The 23,376-nt window shown below is 43.9% G+C and overlaps 1 protein-coding gene across 3 annotated transcripts in view; it reads left to right on the forward strand.

Moving 5' to 3' along the window:
- Positions 1 to 23,376, forward strand: part of LOC138670814 (retinol dehydrogenase 7-like) — a 46,206-nt gene that overhangs the window by 14,441 nt on the left and 8,389 nt on the right. For all 3 annotated transcript variants that reach the window (XM_069758507.1, XM_069758506.1, XM_069758505.1), the window contains exons 2-4: positions 7,375 to 7,700; positions 18,609 to 18,867; positions 22,048 to 22,211. In XM_069758507.1, coding sequence (XP_069614608.1) covers positions 7,385 to 7,700; positions 18,609 to 18,867; positions 22,048 to 22,211 — 739 coding nt within the window. In that variant the 5' untranslated portion in view covers positions 7,375 to 7,384. The remainder of the gene's footprint in view (positions 1 to 7,374; positions 7,701 to 18,608; positions 18,868 to 22,047; positions 22,212 to 23,376) is intronic.

A 23,376-nucleotide genomic window follows, 5' to 3' on the forward strand; every position in this document is an offset into this window, starting at 1 on the left:
AAATCCCTCTCCCCCAGCCTCCAATGCCAGCCGCCTTGGTGCTGCCAACCTTCTTGACCTTGCAGACATGATCCCTTCCGTGTACGACTCCTCCTGTTCCTCCTCCTCCTCCTCTTGTTCCTCCACCTGACTCCAGACACTGTGTAAGGTGTGCTCCAGCATGTAAATCACCGGAATGGTCATGCTGATAATGGCATCGTCAGCACTAAACATCTTCGTTGCTATTTCAAAACTGTGCAGAAGGGTGCATAGGTCCCTGATCTGAGACCACTCCTGCAGCATGATTTGCCCCACCTCCTGATCTCGTTGGCCCAGGCTATACAACATAACGTATTGCACCAATGGTCGTCAGTGCTGCCACAGTTGCTGCAACATATGCAGAGTTGAATTCCACTGTGTGGGCACATCGCATTTCAGCCGGTGAACTGGCAGGCCCAACGACTTCTATAGAGATGCAAGTCGTCGAGCTGCGGGATGCGAACGGCAGAAGTGAGCACACAGCAACTGTACCCTCTGCAGAAGCCCATCTAGCCCGGGATAGTGGGATAAAAATTTCTGGACAACCAGGTTCAAAACGTGAGCCATACATGTGTGTGACATTGCCCCGGCGAAGGGCCGCACCCAGATTTGCAGCATTGTCTCACACAACCTTCTCTGGCTGCAGGTTGAGTGGAGACAACCATTGATGGAACTCGGTCTCCAGAGCTGACCACAACTCCTCAGTTGTGTGACTCACATTTCCAAGACATTTAAATGTAAACACTGCCTGATGCTGTTGAGCCCTGGTGAGAGCATAGTGAGGAGGTGTGTAGTTACAACGCGGGTGGCATTACCAGACTGACTTTGGGTGCAGGTGGAGGACCGAGAGGAGGTTGAGGAGGCAGAAGCAGTGGAGGAACTTCTAGATACAGAGGATCGGTGCGCAACTCGTGGGGACGGCAAGACTCGGACAGCAGCCCCTTCTCCTGATGTCACCGTAGTTACCCAGTGCCCAGTCACCGACATGTAACGCCCCTGTCCATGTCTGCTCGTCCAAGTGTCTGTGGTGAAATGCACCCTGTCACACAGAGTTTCTCAAGGAAGCGGTGATGTTGTGTGCGACATGCTGGTGTAGCGCAGGCACAGCTTTCTTTGAGAAGTAGTGGCGACTGGGCATCTGGTACTGGGGAACTGCGACAAACATAAAGTCTCGAAAATCCTCTGTGTCCACCAGGCGGAAAGGCAGCATTTCTGTAGCCAACAGCTTGCAGATGGAGAAATTCAACCTCTTAGCTTTGTCATGGCTAGGAGGAAATGGTCTTTTACTTGTCCACATCTGAGGGACTGAGGGCTGGCTGCCGTGCTTAGATGGAGTTGAGTAGGGTATCCACGGCAAACTGCTGGTCTGTGAGGAAGGTGCAGGCGGAGATGTTATGTTGCCTTGATCAAAATGTGGTGTCGATGTCGGAGAGCGCTCAACACCAGCAGGTGTTTCCACCTGCAAATGTCCTGACGACCTGCCAATCACACTGGCTGTTGCGGGTAAAGAGGTCGAAGGTCTGCATCCAAAACCATGTGCGACTGCTGTCCCCACAGTCACAGAGGATGAAGAGGATGCAGATGCACTTGATGGGGCAGATGGTGGTTGACCCGGCCCACTAGGCCGCATTGTAGCACAGTGAGCTTCCCACTGCAACTTATGCCTCATATCCATGTGACAGTTCATGCATGAAGTACTCAAGCTAGTGATTTTTTGGCCTCTACTGAGATTTTGTTGACAAATCTTACAGACAACATGAGTTGGGTCATCCTTTGCGATGTCAAAAAATGCACAGGCTATGCAAGGCTTAGAGCCCGTGTGACCTGAAGAGCCACCACGACTTCTGGTCTGAGGCACAGTTGGGGTTGAGGATGCAGTTGTTGACGTGCTTCCAGTACTCCGTCTCTGTCCAGGAAGGCGCACCGTTACCACGCCGTCAGACTCGTCACTAGCATCCTCCTCCACCTCCTCTGCTGACCTTATGGACTGGCGGACTGGGGGTTGACAGTAAGTGGGGTCTACAACCTCGTCATCATCATCCTGTATGTTCTCACACCTGTCGTCCTCAGAGCCAACCTCTTCCTGCCCCGACCGAAAAGTCCAGTTTTCGTTCCAATCAGGTACCTCAGTCTCATCATCATCTTCCTCATTGTCTCCACCAACAGGAGTTACAGTTTGGGAACAAGGGTCTACATTATGCTCAGAACCTTCTTCATCTGGGCCTGGATCTGACTCAAAAATATTTAGGGCATCAGTGCAGATCATTTCCTCGTCTGGATTCACAAAAGCTCTGGAGCAGACCTCTGATTCCCAGGCTATAGTATGCTTAAACAGCTCTACAGACTCAACCATGTGTGTTACCCCATGCTCAGACGGGCAGTTGGAGACTTGGGAGCTGTGAGGAAGCAAGTGCGATTGGAGTGACAACTCTGAGCACTGGAGTAGTTGTGATGTTGAAGTTGACATGGAGGAGAGCCCACTTGAACAAGCATTTGATATCCGTTCAAGCACCTGCTGTATTTGTGCCTCATCTGGAATTTTTGGCGATGCTTGTAGCGATGGTCGTAAGAAAGGGATCATATCAGATTGTCCACGAAAAGAAGTAGACCTCTTACTTTGGCTGGGAGATGGTCTTTCTTCTGCAGATGTTACTGTTGCTTTACCACCTACCTCACGGACACAACCTTTTTTTTCCCTTTCCAACATGCCTATTCCCCTTTCCACCAGCAGCAGGCCTTTTGCCACTCATTTTAGTGCTTAACTAATTGGCAACTCTGTATCTATAGTTGTTGGCACAACAACCGATGGATGAAAACCGAGCAGAACTGAGTGGCCAAACTGTGGTACTAGGCCCAAAACTATTAACTGGATTAGATGCAGTGAAAATTGAGATACACAGGCAATGTAGTTAGTTTCAGAGGCGGGCTACTCTGCTAACGTGCAGACACTGCTTCTAGGCCCAAAACTAATAACTGGATTAGATGCAGTGAAAATTGAGATACACAGGCGGTATAGTTTTTCACAGGCGGGCTACTCTGCTGACGTGCAGACACTGCTCCTAGGCCCAAAACTAATAACTGGATTAGATGCATTGAAAATTGAGATACTCAGGCGGTATAGTTAGTTTCACAGGCGGGCTACTTTGCTGACGTGCAGACACTGCTCCTAGGCCCTAAACTATTAACTGGATTAGATGCAGTGAAAATTGAGATACACAGGCGGTATAGCTAGCTTCACAGGTGGGCTACTCAGATGACTATCAGACAATGTTACTAGCCCAAAAGGATTGGCTGAGCTAGATTACATCAAATGCTGTGACAAATACTTGCACAGCACTGGCACAGACCTGCCTGGCAAACAGTGCTATGACCTGCTGTAACCTACCCTGAAAAGGGCTGATATTACAACTAGTCCCGACTCCTCCCGACTCCCTAAACCTATCTCTCTGACAATTCGCTCCAAGAAAACACTCTTAGGGCTTGTTTCCATTTGCGAGAAACACGTCCGTGTCTCGCATGTGGAAACGAAGCTCTAGTGCCGGCACTCCAGAGCGGAGCGTGCAGCCGCATAGCATCACATGCAGCCGCACGCTCCGCTCCGGAGTGCCGGAACCAGAGCTTCGTTTCCACATGCGAGACACGGACGTGTTTCTCGCCAATGGAAACAAGCCCTTAGTCTGTATAGTGCCCACAACAGCAGCGGTGCCGTCTAACACTAAGCTGCAGCAGTGAGGAAATGGTGGCGATGGGGCAAATGGCTGGTTCTTATAGGGTAAGGACATGTGACATACACAGCCAATGACACATGCCCTTGCTTGTCCGCATCACATGCACATTGTTGTGTGTGTGTGCACTGCTGATAGGCTGAGAGACTGCATCGCCCCACTGTAAATGCGGGAAAGAGAAAAAAATGGAGATCGGCGTTATTTCAGCACAGATCTATCCTCCACTCCCCGCCCACTATACACTTAAACAGTCTATTAACAATAATAAACAGTTTTAATGTGCAAATCAAGCTAGGCTTTTGCTGAACGAACAGTTATCGAACATAAACTTGAACAGACGAATTTTAAGCAAATTGTTCGGGTTCGTCGAACGACTCGAACACCGCCCAAAACAGCTGGAATTTGAAATTGGCGAACAGTTCGACTTGAACACCGCCAATCTCTAATCCTCTCTCTATCAAATGTGAAGGAATTTAGCACTTTCTTGAGTAAATAAATGCTCAGAAGAAAAAATGTGTTTAGCCCTGTTTAGTTCACCATAGGGTATAGCCTGTATGGTGTGCTGAGGGTGCGAGGAACATGATAAGAGGACAGAATTAAGGTACCTTCACACTAAACGATGCTGCAGCGATACCGACAACGATCCGGATCACTGCAGCGTCGCTGTTTGGTCGCTGGAGAGCTGTCACACAGACCGCTCTCCAGCAACCAACGATGCCGGTAACCAGGGTAAACATAGGGTTACTAAGCGCAGGGCCGCGCTTAGTAACCCGATGTTTACCCTGGATACCATCCTAAAAGTAAAAAAAAACAAACGCTTCATACTTACCTTCAGCTGTCTGTCCCCGGCGCTCTGCTTCTCTGTACTGACTGTGAGCACAGCGGCCGGAAAGCAGAGCGGTGACGTCGCCTTGCGCAGGCATCTACTACGGAGGACAGAGAATGAACTTCAATCCAATATTGCGGCCAGCATGCAGCCAGCGGGTAAGGAAAGGGTGAATCAAACGCCCGAAAACTCCGCCCATATGACCCAAAACCAGTCCCGCCAAATTCAGGTGACAGGTTCCCTTTAAGTACTCTGCCATGTCCAGAGCACGTAACACTTAATTGACCTATGAGCTAAAATGCTAATCACTCATTAATACAGCCATAGATAGACGATGAAAAGATGTTTATGGATTTACATTTCATGCACCTGTATGCCCATATATGTAGTTTTTGAGGGTTGATCTTACCCGCAGATTCCCTTTAAAGGGCACAAGGTCAATTTACACGGACCGACTGTAGGCACAATATGAGGGCTGATCGGTAACCTTTTATCAACAGGCGGCCATTAGAATGACTGTTTACATAGGCAAACCAAAGCAATCTATGCAGAATAATTAATCTGTACTAGATCACTCAGTACACATATGACGCCATAGTTCTCGACAGTGGGAGTCCTGTTTGCGATTCAATAAAGTGTTTTCCCCTAAAAATTGACATCACTAAAAGTCACCATTTTTTGCACAATGAGGAATTGTTCTAGAATTTTGCAAATTTCAGTGTTTTCACACCAGTTTAAAGCAGCTCCAGCAAAATGATTATAGATGTGGAGGAGCATGGGTTGGACATGGATACACCTTCTGCAAAAGTGGCATTCTCGACTTAATGAACCATTTCTAGCACACACCACTGATCAAATGCGCCTGTGAGCCCTTCATGAAGTCTGGGCGTGCACATTGCCAGTCCTAATGACTTAGCCCCATTGTCTCTTCATGTAAGTCTGAATTCTGAAATTTATGCATGCTTTCCATGATCCCTTAAAGGAAATCTGTCTGTAGATTTTTGCTATATAATCTGAGATGTAGCATGATGCACTTACTAAAATATATTGCTCCTGGCATTTGAGACAGACAAGCTATACTTTCTATTTTCTTTGCAAGACAAGTGTAAAATCTCCAGATTTCAGAAATGTAAATGTACCTGTCTACTTCATTTTGGGAAGTTTCAGCACAAGTTGGCATGCTGCCAACCCATTCTAGCTGTAGGGATATCCTGTAATTTTGGGGGAAGTACAGACACCTCTGGCAGTGACAGGAATGTGTAAGTAAAGGTACCGTCACTCTGAGCAACTTTACAACGATAACGATAGCGATCCGTGACGTTGCAGCGTCCTGGATAGTGATATCGTTGTGTTTGACACGCAGCAGCGATCAGGATCCTGCTGTGACATCGCTGGTCGGAGCTGAAAGTCCAGAACTTTATTTTGTCGCTGGATCACCCGCTGACATCGCTGAATCGGCGTGTGTGACGCCGATCCAGCGATGTGTTCACTGGTAACCAGGGTAAATATCGGGTTACTAAGCGCAGGGCCGCGCTTAGTAACCCGATGTTTACCCTGGTTACCATTGTAAATGTAAAAAAAAACCACTACATACTTACATTCCGGTGTCTGTCACGTCCCTCGCCTTCAGCTTCCCGCACTGACTGTGAGCGCCGATGTTTACCCTGGTTACCCGGGGACTTCGGCATCGTTGGTCGCTGGAGAGCTGTCTGTGTGACAGCTCTCCAGCGACCAAACAGCGACGCTGCAGCGATCGGCATCGTTGTCTATATCGCTGCAGCGTCGCTAAATGTGACGGTACCTTTGGTATAAGGATTCTTTCTTTGAGGCTACGGTCACACTATCAGAATTGGGTCAGTATTTTACCTCAGTATTTGTAAGTCAAAACCAGGAGAGGAACAACCAGAGGAAAAATATAATAGAAACACGTCACCACTTCTGTATTTATCACCCACCCCTGGTTTTGGCTTACAGATACTGATGTCAAAACTGACCAAGTACTGATAGTGTGACTGTAGCCTTACACTGAGTTCTGTCCAGCATTAAAAATGTTCTTTCCCTTAGTAGAAGGGGCCCATGGGATTGTGCTGCACTCCACTTTTCTTCCACTTTTTTCCTCTTATTCTTGTTATCTTTTCTCATGGATTCTGCCCCTCTGTTCTTTGTAGTATTCCGCTCCCTCTCTTCTTACTGTCTCTTTAAGGGGTTAAATGGTTTAATATTTTAATATGATTCTGTTAGGTTCCTTTACAGGGTCGCGTGTAAAAAGTCTGCTTGTTAACAAGATTCTCATTGGCTGTGGGGTAACTTGGCAGCCTCCTCGCAGGTATTAAACCCCCTGCACCCTGGCTACCTGAGCAATTTACCTCAGGATCGTGAAGAGTCGCATCATCCCGCCCCTTTAATTCTTGTAAATTTGTGTGTTTGTCCCGGTGTTTGTCTGTGGGTGGTCGCCCAGCTAATTCTGGGTGGACATTTCGGTTTTAATATGTTATTTATTGGTATTGAATTTTATTGAACAGTTATTAAGTACTTAATAATATTCTTTGGTAACCCAAAATAGAAAGTGCGGTCTTTTACTGCCAAATTCTGTATTGTGTTCTAGCCTTTATTAAATTAGTTTTGGTGGGTTGGCAGCTACGTTCCTTTGTCTCTTTTTCATGGCCCCTTTTACTGTAGATGTAGGATGGCTCAGTTTATAAACAGTTTTGATAAATGAGGTCCTATATTTCTAATAAGGAAAAAAGATTTTGCTGTCAGTGAATGATACCCAGCTGATTATTGACCTTGAATTTTTATTTTTAGGACGTGTGTCATGTGGTGTCTTCTGTTTCCCGTGGCTTTGGTCTTGATCTATCTCTTCAGGTGGAACCAAAGACGTTTGATTCTTCCAAATCTCATAGATAAGTATGTGCTGATCACAGGATGTGACTCAGGATTTGGAAATTTGGCTGCCAAGCAGCTGGACAAACGTGGCATGAATGTACTTGCAGCTTGTCTTACGCAGAAAGGAGCTGAAAATCTGAAGAAGGAGACATCCAGCAGGCTGAAGACTGTCATCCTTGATGTTACTGACAGTCAAAGTGTGAATGATGCAGTTATATGGGTTTCTTCTATTGTAAGAGATAAAGGTGAGAGTGTCAGATTTTTTTAAATGTTTTTTCAAAATCCTTTACTTGGCATTGAAAGTAACATTCAAAAGCACACATTTCCAGAAATAACAAAAAAGATCTATTGAACTAATGACAATTTGAGACAAGTACATTGCGAAAAACTATGAAATACAAAATATGAAAAACAAAAATGTCATAAACTACAACGAGGTATATTTAAGTCCACTTAATTTTTTGGTGCAAAATGCTCCAGAAAACTGTCAGATTTTAGATTAGACATATTTATGAACTGTCTGCTCCAGAAAAAAATATTTTTCGACATACTTTACAATTTTCTCTTGAAAGCTCAACAGTGGGTATGACTTGGGTGTATCTACGTTTTAGACATACTTATCAACTATTTTTTGTCAAAATGACAATAAAAAACTGGTGGAAAATAAGCCACTTCTAAATTAGTGAGGTTTGACATGGAACCTGGACAAGCAACTAAGTAAAAGTTATTTAAGTAAACCAACAAAAATCACAATTATGTGTGAATTATGACTTAAAAAAATAAAAATAAATTTTCCTTTCTGACTTTAACTTTTTACCAATATTGATATGTCCAATGTTGGCTTGCTGTCTTTGACGCAGGGTCATGAACTGAGCCGATCCTGAATCTTTCCTGGCAGATGATTGCTGTGTTATTCAGCCATCCGGTACCTCATGGGACGGACTGGGACGGAAATTCAGCTCTGGCATTTGAAATCACACAGGCCTATGTTGTCCTCGCCCCCAGGCACCAGATCAGCATATATTACTAATATCACCCTGTCTGGAGGAAATCAAGATTTACTACAAGACCAATATTTCTAAAAATACCAATAACATTGCTATATAAGATTAAATATGTATAACATCAAAATAATAATGTTGCAATATTACAGACAAATACTAATGAAAATCAAAATAATAATGTTGCAATATTACAGACAAATACTAATGAAACATAACCAGCATATACAGTAGTAATAATACCATCATATTGATCGTTAACGTGGCTATGGTTAATGTCTATGTAACTTTAGACTTCTGAATCCTCATAGCGTGCATTGTGAGGATTCTCCGCTGCCGGCATGTGACCGCAAGTATGTGATTTTCACACCTCCTGCCACATTCTGACTAATTGTACTCAGCTTTGCTAATTTTGCTTGTATTGAGCGAGGCCATGTATGTCTAGTTAGCAGGTGACTGCATGTAAGCAAATCACATTCTTGCGGTCACCTGATCAGGGCCGTAAATACAGTAGGTGCGAGGGTTGCAATTCCATCTTGGCCCTGGAGCCTTGGGGGCCTCTAAAGTCCCTTTGGGGGCCCCATTAGACATCTTGTTTTGGGGTCCATGCTGTCCAAGTTAGGCCACTGCACATGATCACCAACTCCCAGTGCCAGCATCGGAGAATCCTCACAGTGTACGAGCTCCGTGAGGATTTAGAAGTCCGCAGTCACATAGAGCCACTTAGAAAAAGGAAGATTCAGTTCCTTAAATTTCAGGCTTTATTAATCCATTTTAAAATAACAATGATGGGTGCTCCTCATGATAAGGAAATAAGGGGAAACAAGAGATGCATTTCAATTGTAATGATGATCTTTATTAAGGCTACATCCCTTGAGACAACATGGACATTTAAGGTAAGCACCAACCACCTCCAATGATAACAATCCCCCCATTGTGCCACTTCATTGTAATATTGCTCCCGAGCAGGGGTGTACAAAGAAGAAACAGTACCCCATAGAAAAATTCCTGTCACGTCACAGTCAAAGAAGAGCATATCTCACATTTAAAAAAACAGAAGGAAATATATTGCAGCACTTAGACAGTTGATTTGCACCTACTGAAGCCCCTAAGTGGTCTCACTCACTGATACCCCTTTCATGAACACTGTAGACTATTATACCCCCACAAAGTATGATGACTTCACACAGTATGACTGCCTTACAAACCTTACACAGTAAGATTGTCACCACAGCCTCCCATACAGTATGATATCCACCACAGCCCCCAATATACAGTATGAGAGGCACTACAGACCACAGGCCTCTATTTAAAGTGTGATGTTCACCAAAGGCCCCGTACAGTATGAGGACCCCACAGCCTATGTACAGAAAGATGTCCCTCATAAGCATCCCATACAGTATGATGGTGTCATGCACAGTGTAGGACAGACTAAGTGCAATACAAAGGGATAAGGGGATAGGGGGGCCCAACACTATGAAAGCAGGAAGTGGAGACCCCCTAGGCCAGAGGTGTCAAACTGCATTCCTCGAGGGCTGCAAACAGGTCATGTTTTCAGGATTTCCTTGTATTGCACAGGCGATAATTTAATCACCTGCAGAGAATGATTCCAGCACCTTGCGCAATGCTAAGGAAATCTTGAAAACATGCACGGTTTGAGGCCCTCGAGGAATGCAGTTTGACACCCCTGCCCTAGGCAGATCTAACATCAACCTGTCTTCCCTAAGAGACCCTAAATAGGTTCCGCACTTAGCACCGAACAGGATACCTAGTCCCTGTCAGACCCTAGCAGTAAGCCCTGCTAAGGGAAGGAAGGGGTGAACACTTGTCAAACCCCATTAACGATAAAGACGGCTAGGATACACAAAATAAGGGGAACACTTAGCTTGAGTAGACTCAGAGAGAACCACTTTCGTCCTACAAACTCCAGAGAATGCTAGCCAACTGCTACAGCTCCAAGCCTCAACAGGGAAGTGCAAAGAATGCTAGCCAACTGCTACAGCTCCAAGCCTCAACAGGGAAGTGCAAATAGAAAACAACACCCGCAACTCCCAACAGGAAGTTGGGAGTTATAAACACGCAGATCCAGGTGACACTATTAAGGTCGGGGGAGGTGGCCACTAGTCTGCAAGGCCAACCGCTGAGACCTTCTGCTGCCAGATGCAGTGCGACTGTCTGCAGCCTCTGACACACCCATGACAAATGGTTACCACAGCTCCCAACCGACACTCCGGTTTCCTCCCACATTCCAAAGACATACTGATAGGGAATTTAGATTGTGAGCCCCATCGGGGACAGTGATGATTATGTGTGCAAACTGTAAAGCGCTGCGGAATATGTTAGCGCTATATAAAAATAAAAAAAGAAAAAGAAAAAAAGGAAATAAGGGGAAACAAGAGACGCATTTCAATTGTAATGATGATCTTTATCAAGGCTACATCCCTTGAGACAACATGGACATTTAAGGTAAGCACCAACCACCTCCAATGATAACAATCCCCCCATTGCGCCACTTTATTGTAATATTGCTCCCCAGCAGGGGTGTACAAAGAAGAAACAGTACCCCATAGAAAAAGTGCTGTCGCGTCACAGTCAAAGAAGAGCATATCTCACATTTTAAAAAACAGAGAAGGAAATATATTGCAGCACGTAAGGTACCGTCACATATAACGATATTTTTAACGATATAGTTGCTTTTTGTGACGTAGCAACGATATCGTTAACGAAATCGTTATGCGTGACAGTGACCAACGATCAGGCCCCTGCTGGGAGATCGTTGGTCGCTGGGGAATGATCAGGACTTTATTTCGTCGCTGGATCACCCGCTGACATCGTTGAATCGGCGTGTGTGATGCCGATTCAGCGATGTCTTCACTGGTAACCAGGGTAAACATCGGGTTACTAAGCGCAGGGCCGCGCTTAGTAACCCAATGTTTACCCTGGTTACCATTGTAAAAGTAAAAAAAAAACACTACATACTTACATTCCTGTCACGTCCCTCCGTGTCAGCTTCCCTGTGTCCCCCAGTGTCAGCGCCGGCTGGCCGGCCGTAAAGCAGAGCACGGCAGTGACGTCACCGCTCTGCTTTCTGGCCAGCGCTTACACAGTGCAGGGAAGCTGACGCTGGAGGACGCGACAGGAATGTAAATATGTAGTGTTTTTTTTTTACATTTACAATGGTAACCAGGGTAAACATCGGGTTACTAAGCGCGGCCCTGCGCTTAGTAACCCGATGTTTACCCTGGTTACCCGGGGACTTCGGCATTGTTGGTCGCTGGAGAGCTGTCTGTGTGACAGCTCTCCAGCGACCACACAACGACTTACCAACGATCACGGCCAGGTCGTATCGCTGGTCGTGATCGTTGGTAAATCGTTAAGTGTAACGGTACCTTTAGACAGTTAATTTGCTCCTACTGAATCCCCTAAGTGGTCTCACTCACTCACTGATACCCCTTTCATGAAGACTGTAGACTATTATAGCCCCACAAAGTATGATGACTTCACACAGTATGACTGCCTTACAAACCTTACACAGTAAGATTGTCACCACAGCCTCCCATACAGTATGATATCCACCACAGCCCCCAATATACAGTATGAGAGGCACTACAGACCACAGGCCTCTATTTAAAGTGTGATGTTCACCAAAGGCCCCGTACAGTATGAGGACCCCACAGCCTACGTACAGAAAGATGTCCCTCATAAGCATCCCATACAGTATGATGGTGTCATGCACAGTGTAGGACAGACTAAGTGCAATACAAAGGGATAAGGGGATAGGGGGGCCCAACACTATGAAAGCAGGAAGTGGAGACCCCCTAGGCAGATCTAACATCAACCTGTCTTCCCTAAGAGACCCTAAATAGGTTCTGCACTTAACACCGAGCAGGATACCTAGTCCCTGTCAGACCCTAGCAGTAAGCCCTGCTAAGGGAAGGAAGGGGTGAACACTTGTCAAACCCCATTAACGCTAAAGACAGCTAGGATACACAAAACAAGGGGAACACTTAGCTTGAGTAGACTCAGAGAGAACCACTTTCGTCCTACAAACTCCAGAGAATGCTAGCCAACTGCTACAGCTCCAAGCCTCAACAGGGAAGTGCAAATAGAAAACAACACCCGCAACTCCCAACAGGAAGTTTGGAGTTATAAACACGCAGATCCAGGTGACACTATTAAGTTCGGGGGAGGTGGCCACTAGTCTGCAAGGCCAACCGCTGAGACCTTCTGCAGCCAGATGCAGTGCGACTGTCTGCAGCCTCTGACACACCCATGACAAATGGTTACCACAGCTCCCAACATAGTATAATGTACCCCATAGATGTACAGAAAGTAAAATATCCTCAGCAGCCAACCCACACTTTATGATGTTGACAACAACCACCCTCCACAGTAAAATGGTCACTACACAGCCATTCCACACAGTTTGATAGATACACTTTGAAGATCTCCCATAGCCCGTATACTGTATGACAGTCCTCCCCACAGTTGCCTATATAGTATGATGGATCCTCCAACACCCCCTATATAGTAGGATGGTTCCCCATTTAGCATGATGGTGCACCTCACAGCTCCTTATATATTCTAATGGTACATCTCATAGCCCTATATAGTATTATGTTTACCCTCATAGCCCCCTATATGGCATGATGGTTCACCTGATAGTCCCCTATATAGTATGACTGTCCACCCACTTCACAGTCCCTCATATAGTATGATGATCCCCCTATCATCCCCCTATGTAGTATAATGGTCCCCCCAACAGTACATTATATAGTATGCTGGTCCACCCCACAGAACCTTATATACTATGATGGTCCAACTCCCAGCATCCTATATAGGATGATGCTCCGAGTCCCTCACAACCTCCCAAAAATAAAGAAAATCCCTATACTCACCTAATCCAGAGTATATGTTCAAACTGCCCATTGGCGCCCTTGCCACATTATCATGAGGTGTCAGTGAGTTGCCATGATGGATAAGAATCTATTGAACTCCCTCGTGCTTGTGGTTGGCATTCATTACTTACCGGGATTTTTCCTTTATATTGCTATATATAGAACAAACGATCAGATGACCGCAGTTTCACAGTCCCTAAAGGGACTACAAAATATTGTAAAAAATTAAGTTTTTAAAAATATGAGAACAAATCTATATATGAAAACAAATCATTATATACAAGATGAAAACAACCCCATTTCTACAATTTAAGAAGAAATTAAAAAATTTAAAAAATACACATATGTGGTATTTCCATTATCCGATCAATAAACAATGTAATGAGAGAAAAAATCTAAACACTAGAATTGTAGTTTTTTCAGCTGCCACAACAGCACAAAAAAGGTAATAAGAGGCAACCAAAACATCATATCTACGTCAAAATGGTATCAGTACAAAATGTCAGCTTAGGGTGCAAAAAAAACAAGCCCTCCCACAGCCCCATTGACCATTGATAACATTGTAGATCTCAAACAACAGTGACGAGCATTTTTTATTATTATTATGAATTTCTGAATTTTTTTTACCACTTAAATAAAATTTTGCATGTTTGCGATCACCGTATCTGCACTGACCTGAAATATCATATTGCCAGTCATTTTACCTTATATAGAAAGCTGTAAAAATAAAATACAAAAAGCAATAGTGTAATTGCACTTTTTCCATCAATTTTGCCGCACTTGGATTTTTTTAACGCTTTCCATTACATTGCATGATACAATGGATAATGTCATTGTCTTGCAAAAAACAAGCCCTCCTTCATCTATGTCAATGGAAAAATAAAAAAAGTGATGGCTCTTTGAAAAAGGGTAGTTAAAAATAGAAAACACAGAATGGAAAGTCATCCAGTAGGGAAGGCATTAAAGACTTAAATGCAAGACATCAATGTCTGATTGGTCGGGGTCCGACACTCAGCACGCCTGCTGATCAGCTGTTATCGGTGATGCAGGCGCCGTCCGGAACTATTCAGTAGCAGAGCTGCTCCCTCTTCTCATAGTAGCCGGGGAATGGTATTGCACATCCACATCCTATTCAAATCAATACGAGGCGCATGTGCAGTACTCTATCAGAAGACGGAGCAGCTCAGCAATCAAGTAGTACCAAGAGCAGCTGGTCAGTGGTGGTGCCAGGTTTCGGATCCTGATCGATCAGATGTTGATGAAGTATCCTATGGATAGGGCATCAATTAAAAAGTAGAGGACAACTTACTTAATAATAAGGCCAACATCAGTTTGTGGCTCAGGGGTAAAAATGTTGCCTTCCATAACAGAGAATTCTCATTTAAATCCTATCATTGATCTACATTTCTAATTTTATAAAAATATATATACTGTATATAAACTGTAAATATAAATTATATTTATATACACACTGCACTTTTTGTCCACTTCTTTCACTATACTTGCATTACAGAGAAAGCATACTCTAGGAAAATACTGTAGCTAGTAGCAAATACAATGCTCAAAAAAGGGAACACTTAAACAACAGAATATAACTCCAAGTAAATCAAACTTCTGTGAAATCAAACTGTCCACTTAGGAAGCAACACTGTTTGACAATCAATTTCATATGCTGTTGCTCAAATGGAATAGACGACAGATGGAAATTATAGGCAATTGTCAAGACACACTCAATAAAGGAGTTGTTCTGCAGGTGGGGACCACAGACTACATCTCACTACCAATGCTTTATGGCTGATGTTTTCGTCACTTTTGAATGTTGGTTGTGCTTTCACATTTATGGTAGCATGAGACGGACTCTACTACCCACACAAGTGGCTCAGGTAGTGCAGCTCATCCAGGATGGCACATCAATGGGAGCTGTGGTAAGAAGGTTTGCTGTTTGTATCAGCTTAGTGTCCAAAGGCTGTAGACGCTACCAGGAGACAAGCCAGAACACCAGGAGACGTGGAGGGAACCGTAGGAGGGCAAAAACCCAGCAGCAGGACCGCTACCTCAGCCTTGTGCAAGGACGAACAGGAGGAACACTGCCAGAGCCCTGCAAAAATGACATCCAGCAGGCCACAAATGTGCATGTGTCTGCACAAACTAGTTAGAAACCAACTCCATGAGGATGGTCTGAGTGCCCGACGTCCACAGTTGGGGGTTGTGCTCACAGCGCAACACCATGCAGGACGCTTGGCATTTGCCACGGAACACCAGGATTGGCAAATTCACCACTGGTGCCCTGTGCTCTTCACAGATGAAAGCAGGTTCACACTGAGCACATGTGACAGACATGACAGAGTCTGGAGATGCAGTGGAGAACGATCTGTTTCCTGCAACATCCTTCAGCATGACTGGTTTGGCAGTGGGTCAGTAATGGTGTTGGGTGTCATTTCTTTGGAGGGCCACACAGCCCTCCATGTGCTCGCCAGAGGTAGCCTGACTGCCATTAGGTACCGAGATGAGATCCTCAGACCCCTTGTGAGACCATATGCTGGTGCGGTTGGCCCTGGATTCCTCCTAATGCAGGACAATGCCAGACCTCATGTGGCTGGAGTGTGTCAGCAGTTCCTGCAAGACAAAGGCATTGAAGCTATGGACTGGCCCACCCGTTCCCCAGACTTGAATCCGATTGAACACATCTGGCACATCATGTCTCACACCATCCACCAATGTCACGTTGCACCACAGACTGTCCAGGAGTTGGCCCCCTCATCAGGAGCATGCCCAGGCATTGTAGGGAGATCATACAGGCACGTGGAGGCCACACACACGACTGAGCAGCATTTCCTTGTCTTGAGGCATTTCTACTGAAGTTGGATCAGCCTGTACCTTCATTTTCCACTTTGATTTTGAGCATCACTCCAACTTCACACCTCCGTGGGATATTAGTTTTGATTTACGTTGATCATTTTTAGGTTTTATTGTTCTCAACACATTCCATTATGTAATGAATAAAGATTTACAACTGGAATATTTCAATCAGTGATATCTACGATGTGGGATTTTAGTGTTTTCTTTATTTTTTTGAGCAGTGTATTTATATTATGAACCATGTACACTTTTTTTAATCTCCAATAATGGGTATATTTCAATTACTAATTTAAGCTCACAATACAAATTTTGTGCAAATTTTAATTCCTTCCCCACATTTTTTATATCATATGTTGGGTCCCCTGATTTGATGCATGTTCAGGAGCTTTGCTGGCATCATTGCTGGCAGACACTAAGGGTTCTTACAGACGTCCATACCAGGCAGGCACTGATAGCTAATACATGATCTGACTGTTGGTCTCCATAGCAGAGCGTGACAGCTTCATGTAACTGTATGAGACTGCAACGCTCAGGTCGGGAGAGACGCCGACCAGCGCATGCATTGTGTTCCGATCTCGGACTAATTTGCATTGATGTTTGAATGAGCCTTAATTGTGCAATTTAGTCAGCATCTGCCTCTAGCAGCAGTTAGTATGACTGAGTTCCACCTGCTGCTGTTGACCTCTTAAATACCGCTGTCAATCTCTGACAGTGGCATTTAATGCGTGCAGTCCAGGGAGTACACCGTTCAATCTCCGCAACGCGATTGCCAGTGCCAATGGGTTTAAGAACTGGTGATCTGCTGAAGACTCCTGCCATTAGAATATTCCTGTGAAGACTAGCATATAGCTTGGTTTCATAGCAGACTGTGATTTTCACTATATACTGCAATACTTGGGTATTGTAGTGTATAGCATAAGTGTTCAGATGATCACTGGATCATATCCCCTTAAGTGGGCTAAAAAATAAAGTACTAAAAGTCAAGTCACTCCCTTTTATCCCATTAAAAATAAAACATTTTAAATTGAAAATAAACAAATTGATTCTGTAAAATTCAAATCTATGAAAATGTAAAATGTGTTAACCTGACCTTTAAACTCTGAGAAAAAATTGAAATGCCATTTTTTTGGTTGCCAGGGAATTGTAAAAAAATACAATAAGAAGCAATCGAAATGTATTTTCACCAAAATGATATCACTGAAAATGTCAGCTCACCACTCAAAAAGCAAAACCTGACAACTCATTCGAAGTAAAAATGTAAATGTTATGGGTCTCGGAAAAGGACAACATAAGTAATAATTTTTCGTCATAAAATCCTGTACAGGTTTGATATAGTCATAATGGTAGTGATCCAAAGTCTCATGCTTGTAGGTCATTCTTACAATGAATGCCGTAAAATGAAATCCAAAAACTATTGCTTAATTGTGTTTTCTGCATAATTTTAACATGTTTGGAGTTTTTCCCCACTTTCCTGTATATTGAATGGTAAAATGATTGGTGTCACTCAGAACTATAACTCACCCCACAATAAAACAAGCCCTCATATGGCCTTGTAAATGGAAAAAGAAAAATGTTATAGGCCTTTGAAGAAATGGAGGAAAAAAGAAAACTGATAAAAGTAAAATTGCCATATCTGGAAGGAGTTGACAAAAAAATTGGGTTCATATATGCCATTTTTTACTTTTGGACAAAACTTATGAATATGCATGTACCAGAATCATAAATATGTCAAAAACTAACACTATGAGTCTTAAGCCATAGAAGGCTGAAACAAAAGGAGTGCTGTGTATGGGAGAGCTAGCCTATATGGCTACAGGCCAATTGATGAGCTAAACATTCATTTAACCGACAGCCATCTAATGTGTTTAACGGGATTAAAGCACCATTCCGGCATTTTATTTTATTGTACAGCTGGAGTGGTGCGTTAAATGTGATTCCCCTGCCCTCTTTCTCATACTCACCTGCCACCACCTTCATCCTATTCCAGCATCAGTCCAGTCGGTATCCAGCAAAAAGTGACTTGCTAGCAGCTCCAGGGTTACATGGAGCACAACGGAGGTCAATTTTCAATACATCTCCAAGAGAGCCCCTTCTGGGTCTCATAGACTTGCATTAAGCTCTTGTTATGTGACTTCTAACTTCTGGCCAAACAGAAGTTACGGGCATAAGATGGTGCCGCTTGATCGGAGCGACGTCGATAGAAGGTGAAGCTGCCGGAAGGTAAATACAAGAATGGGAGCCAGGTAGCTTACATTTAAAGCACCACCCAACTACTGAAAAAAAACTCTGGAGAGGTGCTTTAAGATTTAGACAGTACAAACTTAGTCACTTTTCATAAGTGTGACCCAATATTTGAGTTTTTAAACTTTTCCAACTATATTATTTCCCTTCCTAGGTCTATGGGGTGTGATAAACAATGCCGGTATTTCTGTGCCAACTGCCCCAAATGAATGGCTGACTAAAGAAGATTTTTCTAAAATCCTGAATGTAAATTTGTTGGGTGTTGTGGATGTCACTCTTAAGATGCTGCCTTTGATTCGAAGAGCTCGAGGACGTGTAGTGAATGTTGCAAGCATCGCGGGTAGATTTACCATCTGTGGAGGGGCATACTGCATGTCAAAATATGGCGTGGAATCATTCTCTGATAGTCTTCGGTGAGAGATGCTTTGTGGTTCTTTCTTTAATATATTGCTTTTGTGTAATCACAATCTAATTTTCACACTAGGGTAGATTTCAAAAGAAGTCAGTTAAGCTATTTTTTGTGTGGAGACTTTTCTTTGATTCATGTGTTAACTGTCAGACGAACAGCTATCTCGTCCAACTTCTCCATACACATTTGCTCTCAGCTATTTATTCATGTGTATTCAGTGGGGGGACAGGAAAAAGCACATCTGGCAGCACTTTATCTCCCCTTAAAACAGAAGGATCACCGATATACAGTATATTAAAATAGCCCAATCCTTCTTCCAAAAGTACAAATCTAGTGACTGGGGAACCTATGCCGTTTTTTTTTTAAATATTTATTGAGATCGCAGGTGCTGGCTGATGAATACTCCCATAATCCACCACCTGCTCTTGCTGTTATTAGCGGCAGCAGGCATAGGCTAATGGGAGCAGTAGTCCCATCAACTGATGCCACTGACCAGAAGTAAACTTTATACCTCCGATTACAGCTGCAGGCTCACGCTGTCAATTGACAGTGTGTGAACCGCAGCTGTCTGACCGGCAGTAATGATTTTACCACTGATCAGTGTTTGCCACGCTGTGATGCACAAGATAGGGCGACAAACACAGACTTCCATGACCGAACAGTAGGTGTTCGGTATGTATGCTGAACTTTATTGTTTGGGTTCACCCATCTCTAGTTAAAGGGAACCTGTCACCCCCAAAATCGATGGTGAGGTAAGCTCACCGTCATCAGTAGCTTATCTGCAGCATTCTGTAATGCTGTAGATAATCCCCTGATGTTACCTGAAAGAGGAGAAAAAGACATTAGATTATACTCACCCAGGGGCGGTCCCGCTCCGATGCGCATCGCAGGTCCGGTTCGGGCCTCCCATCTTCATTCCATGACGTCCTCTTCTGGTCTTCACGCCGTGGCTCCAGCGCAGGCGTACTTTGCCTGCCCTGTTGAGGGCAGAGCAAAGTACGGCAGCACTTTGCTCTGCACTTAAAAGGGCAGACAAAGTACGCCCGCACCGGAGCCGCGGCGTGAAGACCAGGAGAGGATGTCATGGAATGAAGGTAGGTGGCGCCAGAGCGGACCTGAGACTCCCATCGGACCGGACCACACCGGGAAAGCCCCTGGATGAGTATAATCGAACCTCTTTTTCTCCTCTTTCAGGTAACATCGGGGGCTTATCTACAGCATTACAGAATGCTGTAGATAAGCCCCTGATGACGGTGGGCTTACCTCATCATCAATTTTGGGGGTGACAGGTTCCCTTTAAGATATCTTTTAACCATACCTAGCATTGGGGTGGGGAGGGATTTTTGAAGCTTACCATGCCATGTCATCCAATATTGAAGGCTGGAATCTGTGTGTCAGGTGTCAGTCCTGCTTGTGACGTTTCGCCATAGGTTCAAGTAAAAGGAAATGAGCGGCACATCCGACCACAATACGTAAAAATTAAGTTCATGCTTTATTAAAGATTCATTAAAAACATGGAATCCAAAAAATATATAAAAACCTGACGTGTTTCTAGCATCCATACCCAGCATTAGTTTTTTATAGATTTTTGACCGATGTTGACTCTCTTTAAGCATTAACAAGTTTTGGGCAATCATGACTGTGTTGTGATGTTCTTGGTTTTCCTTCCTTCCTTGTCTATTTCTGGTAGGTACTAGTCACTGTATACTGAGGACAACCACTTTGGGAATGCTCTTAATTAGTCATCTAGCTATCACAACTTAGCCTTTTTCAAAGTCTATCAGATCCTTACTCTTTCCCACTTTTGTTATTCTTAAAGGGAACCTGCCAAGTCCCCTATTTCCCCAGAACCACTAGGAGAACCACCAGTTGTGTCTACATATGTAAACACCCTGCCTAACAAACCCTTTATTACATTACATTGATAGACAGATCTTTATAAAAAGTATATCATAAAGTCTGTTTATGATATGTAAATGAGGGCTTTGAATAGTCGATGGGGTGTTAATGTTCCAAGACTAGTTGGCCCACTTATATGTTATCATGCCAGTGTCATCGCTAGAGCTATACTTACTCGTGCATTCTTCCCCTCTCTGCATTCATCCTCTGAAATTGGGTGTACACTTCCCGGCATCAGAAAGGTGCACTGCGCATGATCGGGAGTGCAGAAAACTTCTGATCATGTGCAGTGCACCTCTCTGAAGCTGGGACGCGGCTTCAAAGGATGAATACTGTGACAGAAAGAAGCCGCGAGCATACGGAGGTATGTATAGCACTACCGATGACACCAGTGCTTGTATATTATATTATTATGCCCACAGGGGTGTTACAGCATCAAAGTGGGCCGACTACTCTGGGAACACTAACACCCCATCGACTAGTCAAAGCCCTCATTTACATATCATTAACGGATTTTAGAAATACTTTTTCTAAAGATCTGTTTATGTATGTAATATGATACACGGACTGTTAGGCAGGGTATTTATATATACAGACACAACTACTGGTGGTTCTGTGGGTACAGGGGACCTGACAGGCTTCCTTTAAGTTAGGTAAGATAACAAATTATCTTTAAAAATTTCCTGCCTAATATATCCCATCAATTGATTGGTGCCATTGTAATCAATGTAATTCACTTCCTCTGTCAGTGGTTTAAACTAATGGCTGATCAGTTAATCTAAAACGCATGGCTGAGGGCTCATGCAAACTTTTGTGTAATTCGGCCAATCTCGTATCGAAATGTATGGACTGGCAGCTGCTCTGCTGATCTAAGCATGACAGCTTCATATATTTCTATGAGACTGTCACGTTCAGATTAGGGGCACCGTGGCCAGTCCATGCATTAGTGGTCCATGCTTGGACTGATGTGTTTGGATGTTTGCTTGAGCTCTAAACCAGTAGAAAAAGTGTAACATATGCTTATGCAGGTATATTTGTCATATATAAGAATGCATGTTCAGGTAGGTAACATAGGTGATGTATGTTGGAGAAATTCTCAACCAGAAACAATAAGTCATATGGATGGCAACAAAAAAATTAATTCAATTTCAGATGGAGGGCACACATAAATTCTTTGATGCCTTTGCATCTCTATGACAGCCCTTTAAAAAAAAAACTGAACCTTAATAATATAAAAATATTACATTGTGCATGAACCCTTTCTGACTGAATTTATATCTTCTAGCCGCGAGATGAATTCTTTTGGTGTGAAGGTCTGTATTATAGAACCTGGATTCTTTTCAACGCAAGTAACAGATGCTAAACTGATGAAGGACAGTTTCCAAAAAGCCTGGACCCAAGCACCAGAAGAAATTCGTCGGAGCTATGGACAACAATACTATGAAAGATGTGAGTATATTGTCCTGAGAACTATCGAGATTTTTAATCAACTTTTGGGGCTCATTCGGATATCAGTTTTTCTCACATATGAGAAAAACGGACAAATTATTTTGATCAGACTTGGAGAGAGGAAAAAAGTTTTGTAACTTAGTCAGATTGCCAACATGGTTATCATTCCTTTATGTACAAGTGCTTCTCGGTAAATTAGAATATCATCAAAAAGTTAATTTATTTCAGTTCTTCAATACAAAAAGTGAAACTCATATATTATATAGGAGTCATTACAAACAGAGTGATCTATTTCAAGTGTTTACTTCTGTTTATGTTGATGATTATGCAATGAAACCCAGAAGTCATTATCTCAGTAAATTATAATAATTAACGAAAGACACCTGCAAAGACTTCCTAAGTGTTTAAAAAGGTCCTTTAGTCTGTTTCAGTAGGCTCCACAATCATGGAGAAGGCTGCTGACTTGACAGATGTCGAGAAGGAAGTCATTGACACAATTGACAAGGAGGGTGTTAGGTGTCGAGTTCCCACCACTGCACAGGGGGAATCTCAAACCATGTCCGCTTCGGTCTCCCATTCTCCTTCAGCCGCAGTGGAGCCTGCTCAGCAGAGATGTCGGTCCCAGCATCTGGCTCAAGCAGATACTGTGTTTTTGGTTACAGCTGCCATTCCAGGCTCAGCCTTTGTAACCAGCATTGATCAGAGGTGAGCAGACATTCCAGGGACTAAGTCCTATTTTTCTTCTACTGAGCATGCCCACGGGACGACCTCTCATTGATGGTCGGCGTCACATTCTCAGTTCCTGTAGCGGCTCCGATTGGAACAGTAGGAAGGTCCCGGAAGGCTACAGATATAAAAGGTTTGCATGGCCGCTCGTCCATGCGCTAGTATAAATCAGCTATTGTGCGTGTGTAGATGTGTGCCTGTTCTGGTGAAAACTCCGAATCATTCCCATCCCTAGTGTTGATGAATGCTCGTGAATGTTGGAGCTGGCTAGAGCCAGTTAGTGCCATCCAGCACCAGGAACAATTTATTGTGTCTAACAGCAGCGTTAGCCAGTGCAGCACTGTGCGCAACCAGTTAGGGCGGATAGTGGTGTTCACCAGAGCAGCACTGCACGCATTCAGTGCGGTAAATCATTATTTAGGTTTTTCCCTGGGACTGC

This window comes from Ranitomeya imitator, chromosome 3 (assembly GCF_032444005.1).
Source record: "Ranitomeya imitator isolate aRanImi1 chromosome 3, aRanImi1.pri, whole genome shotgun sequence".
Taxonomy (NCBI): domain Eukaryota; kingdom Metazoa; phylum Chordata; class Amphibia; order Anura; family Dendrobatidae; genus Ranitomeya; species Ranitomeya imitator.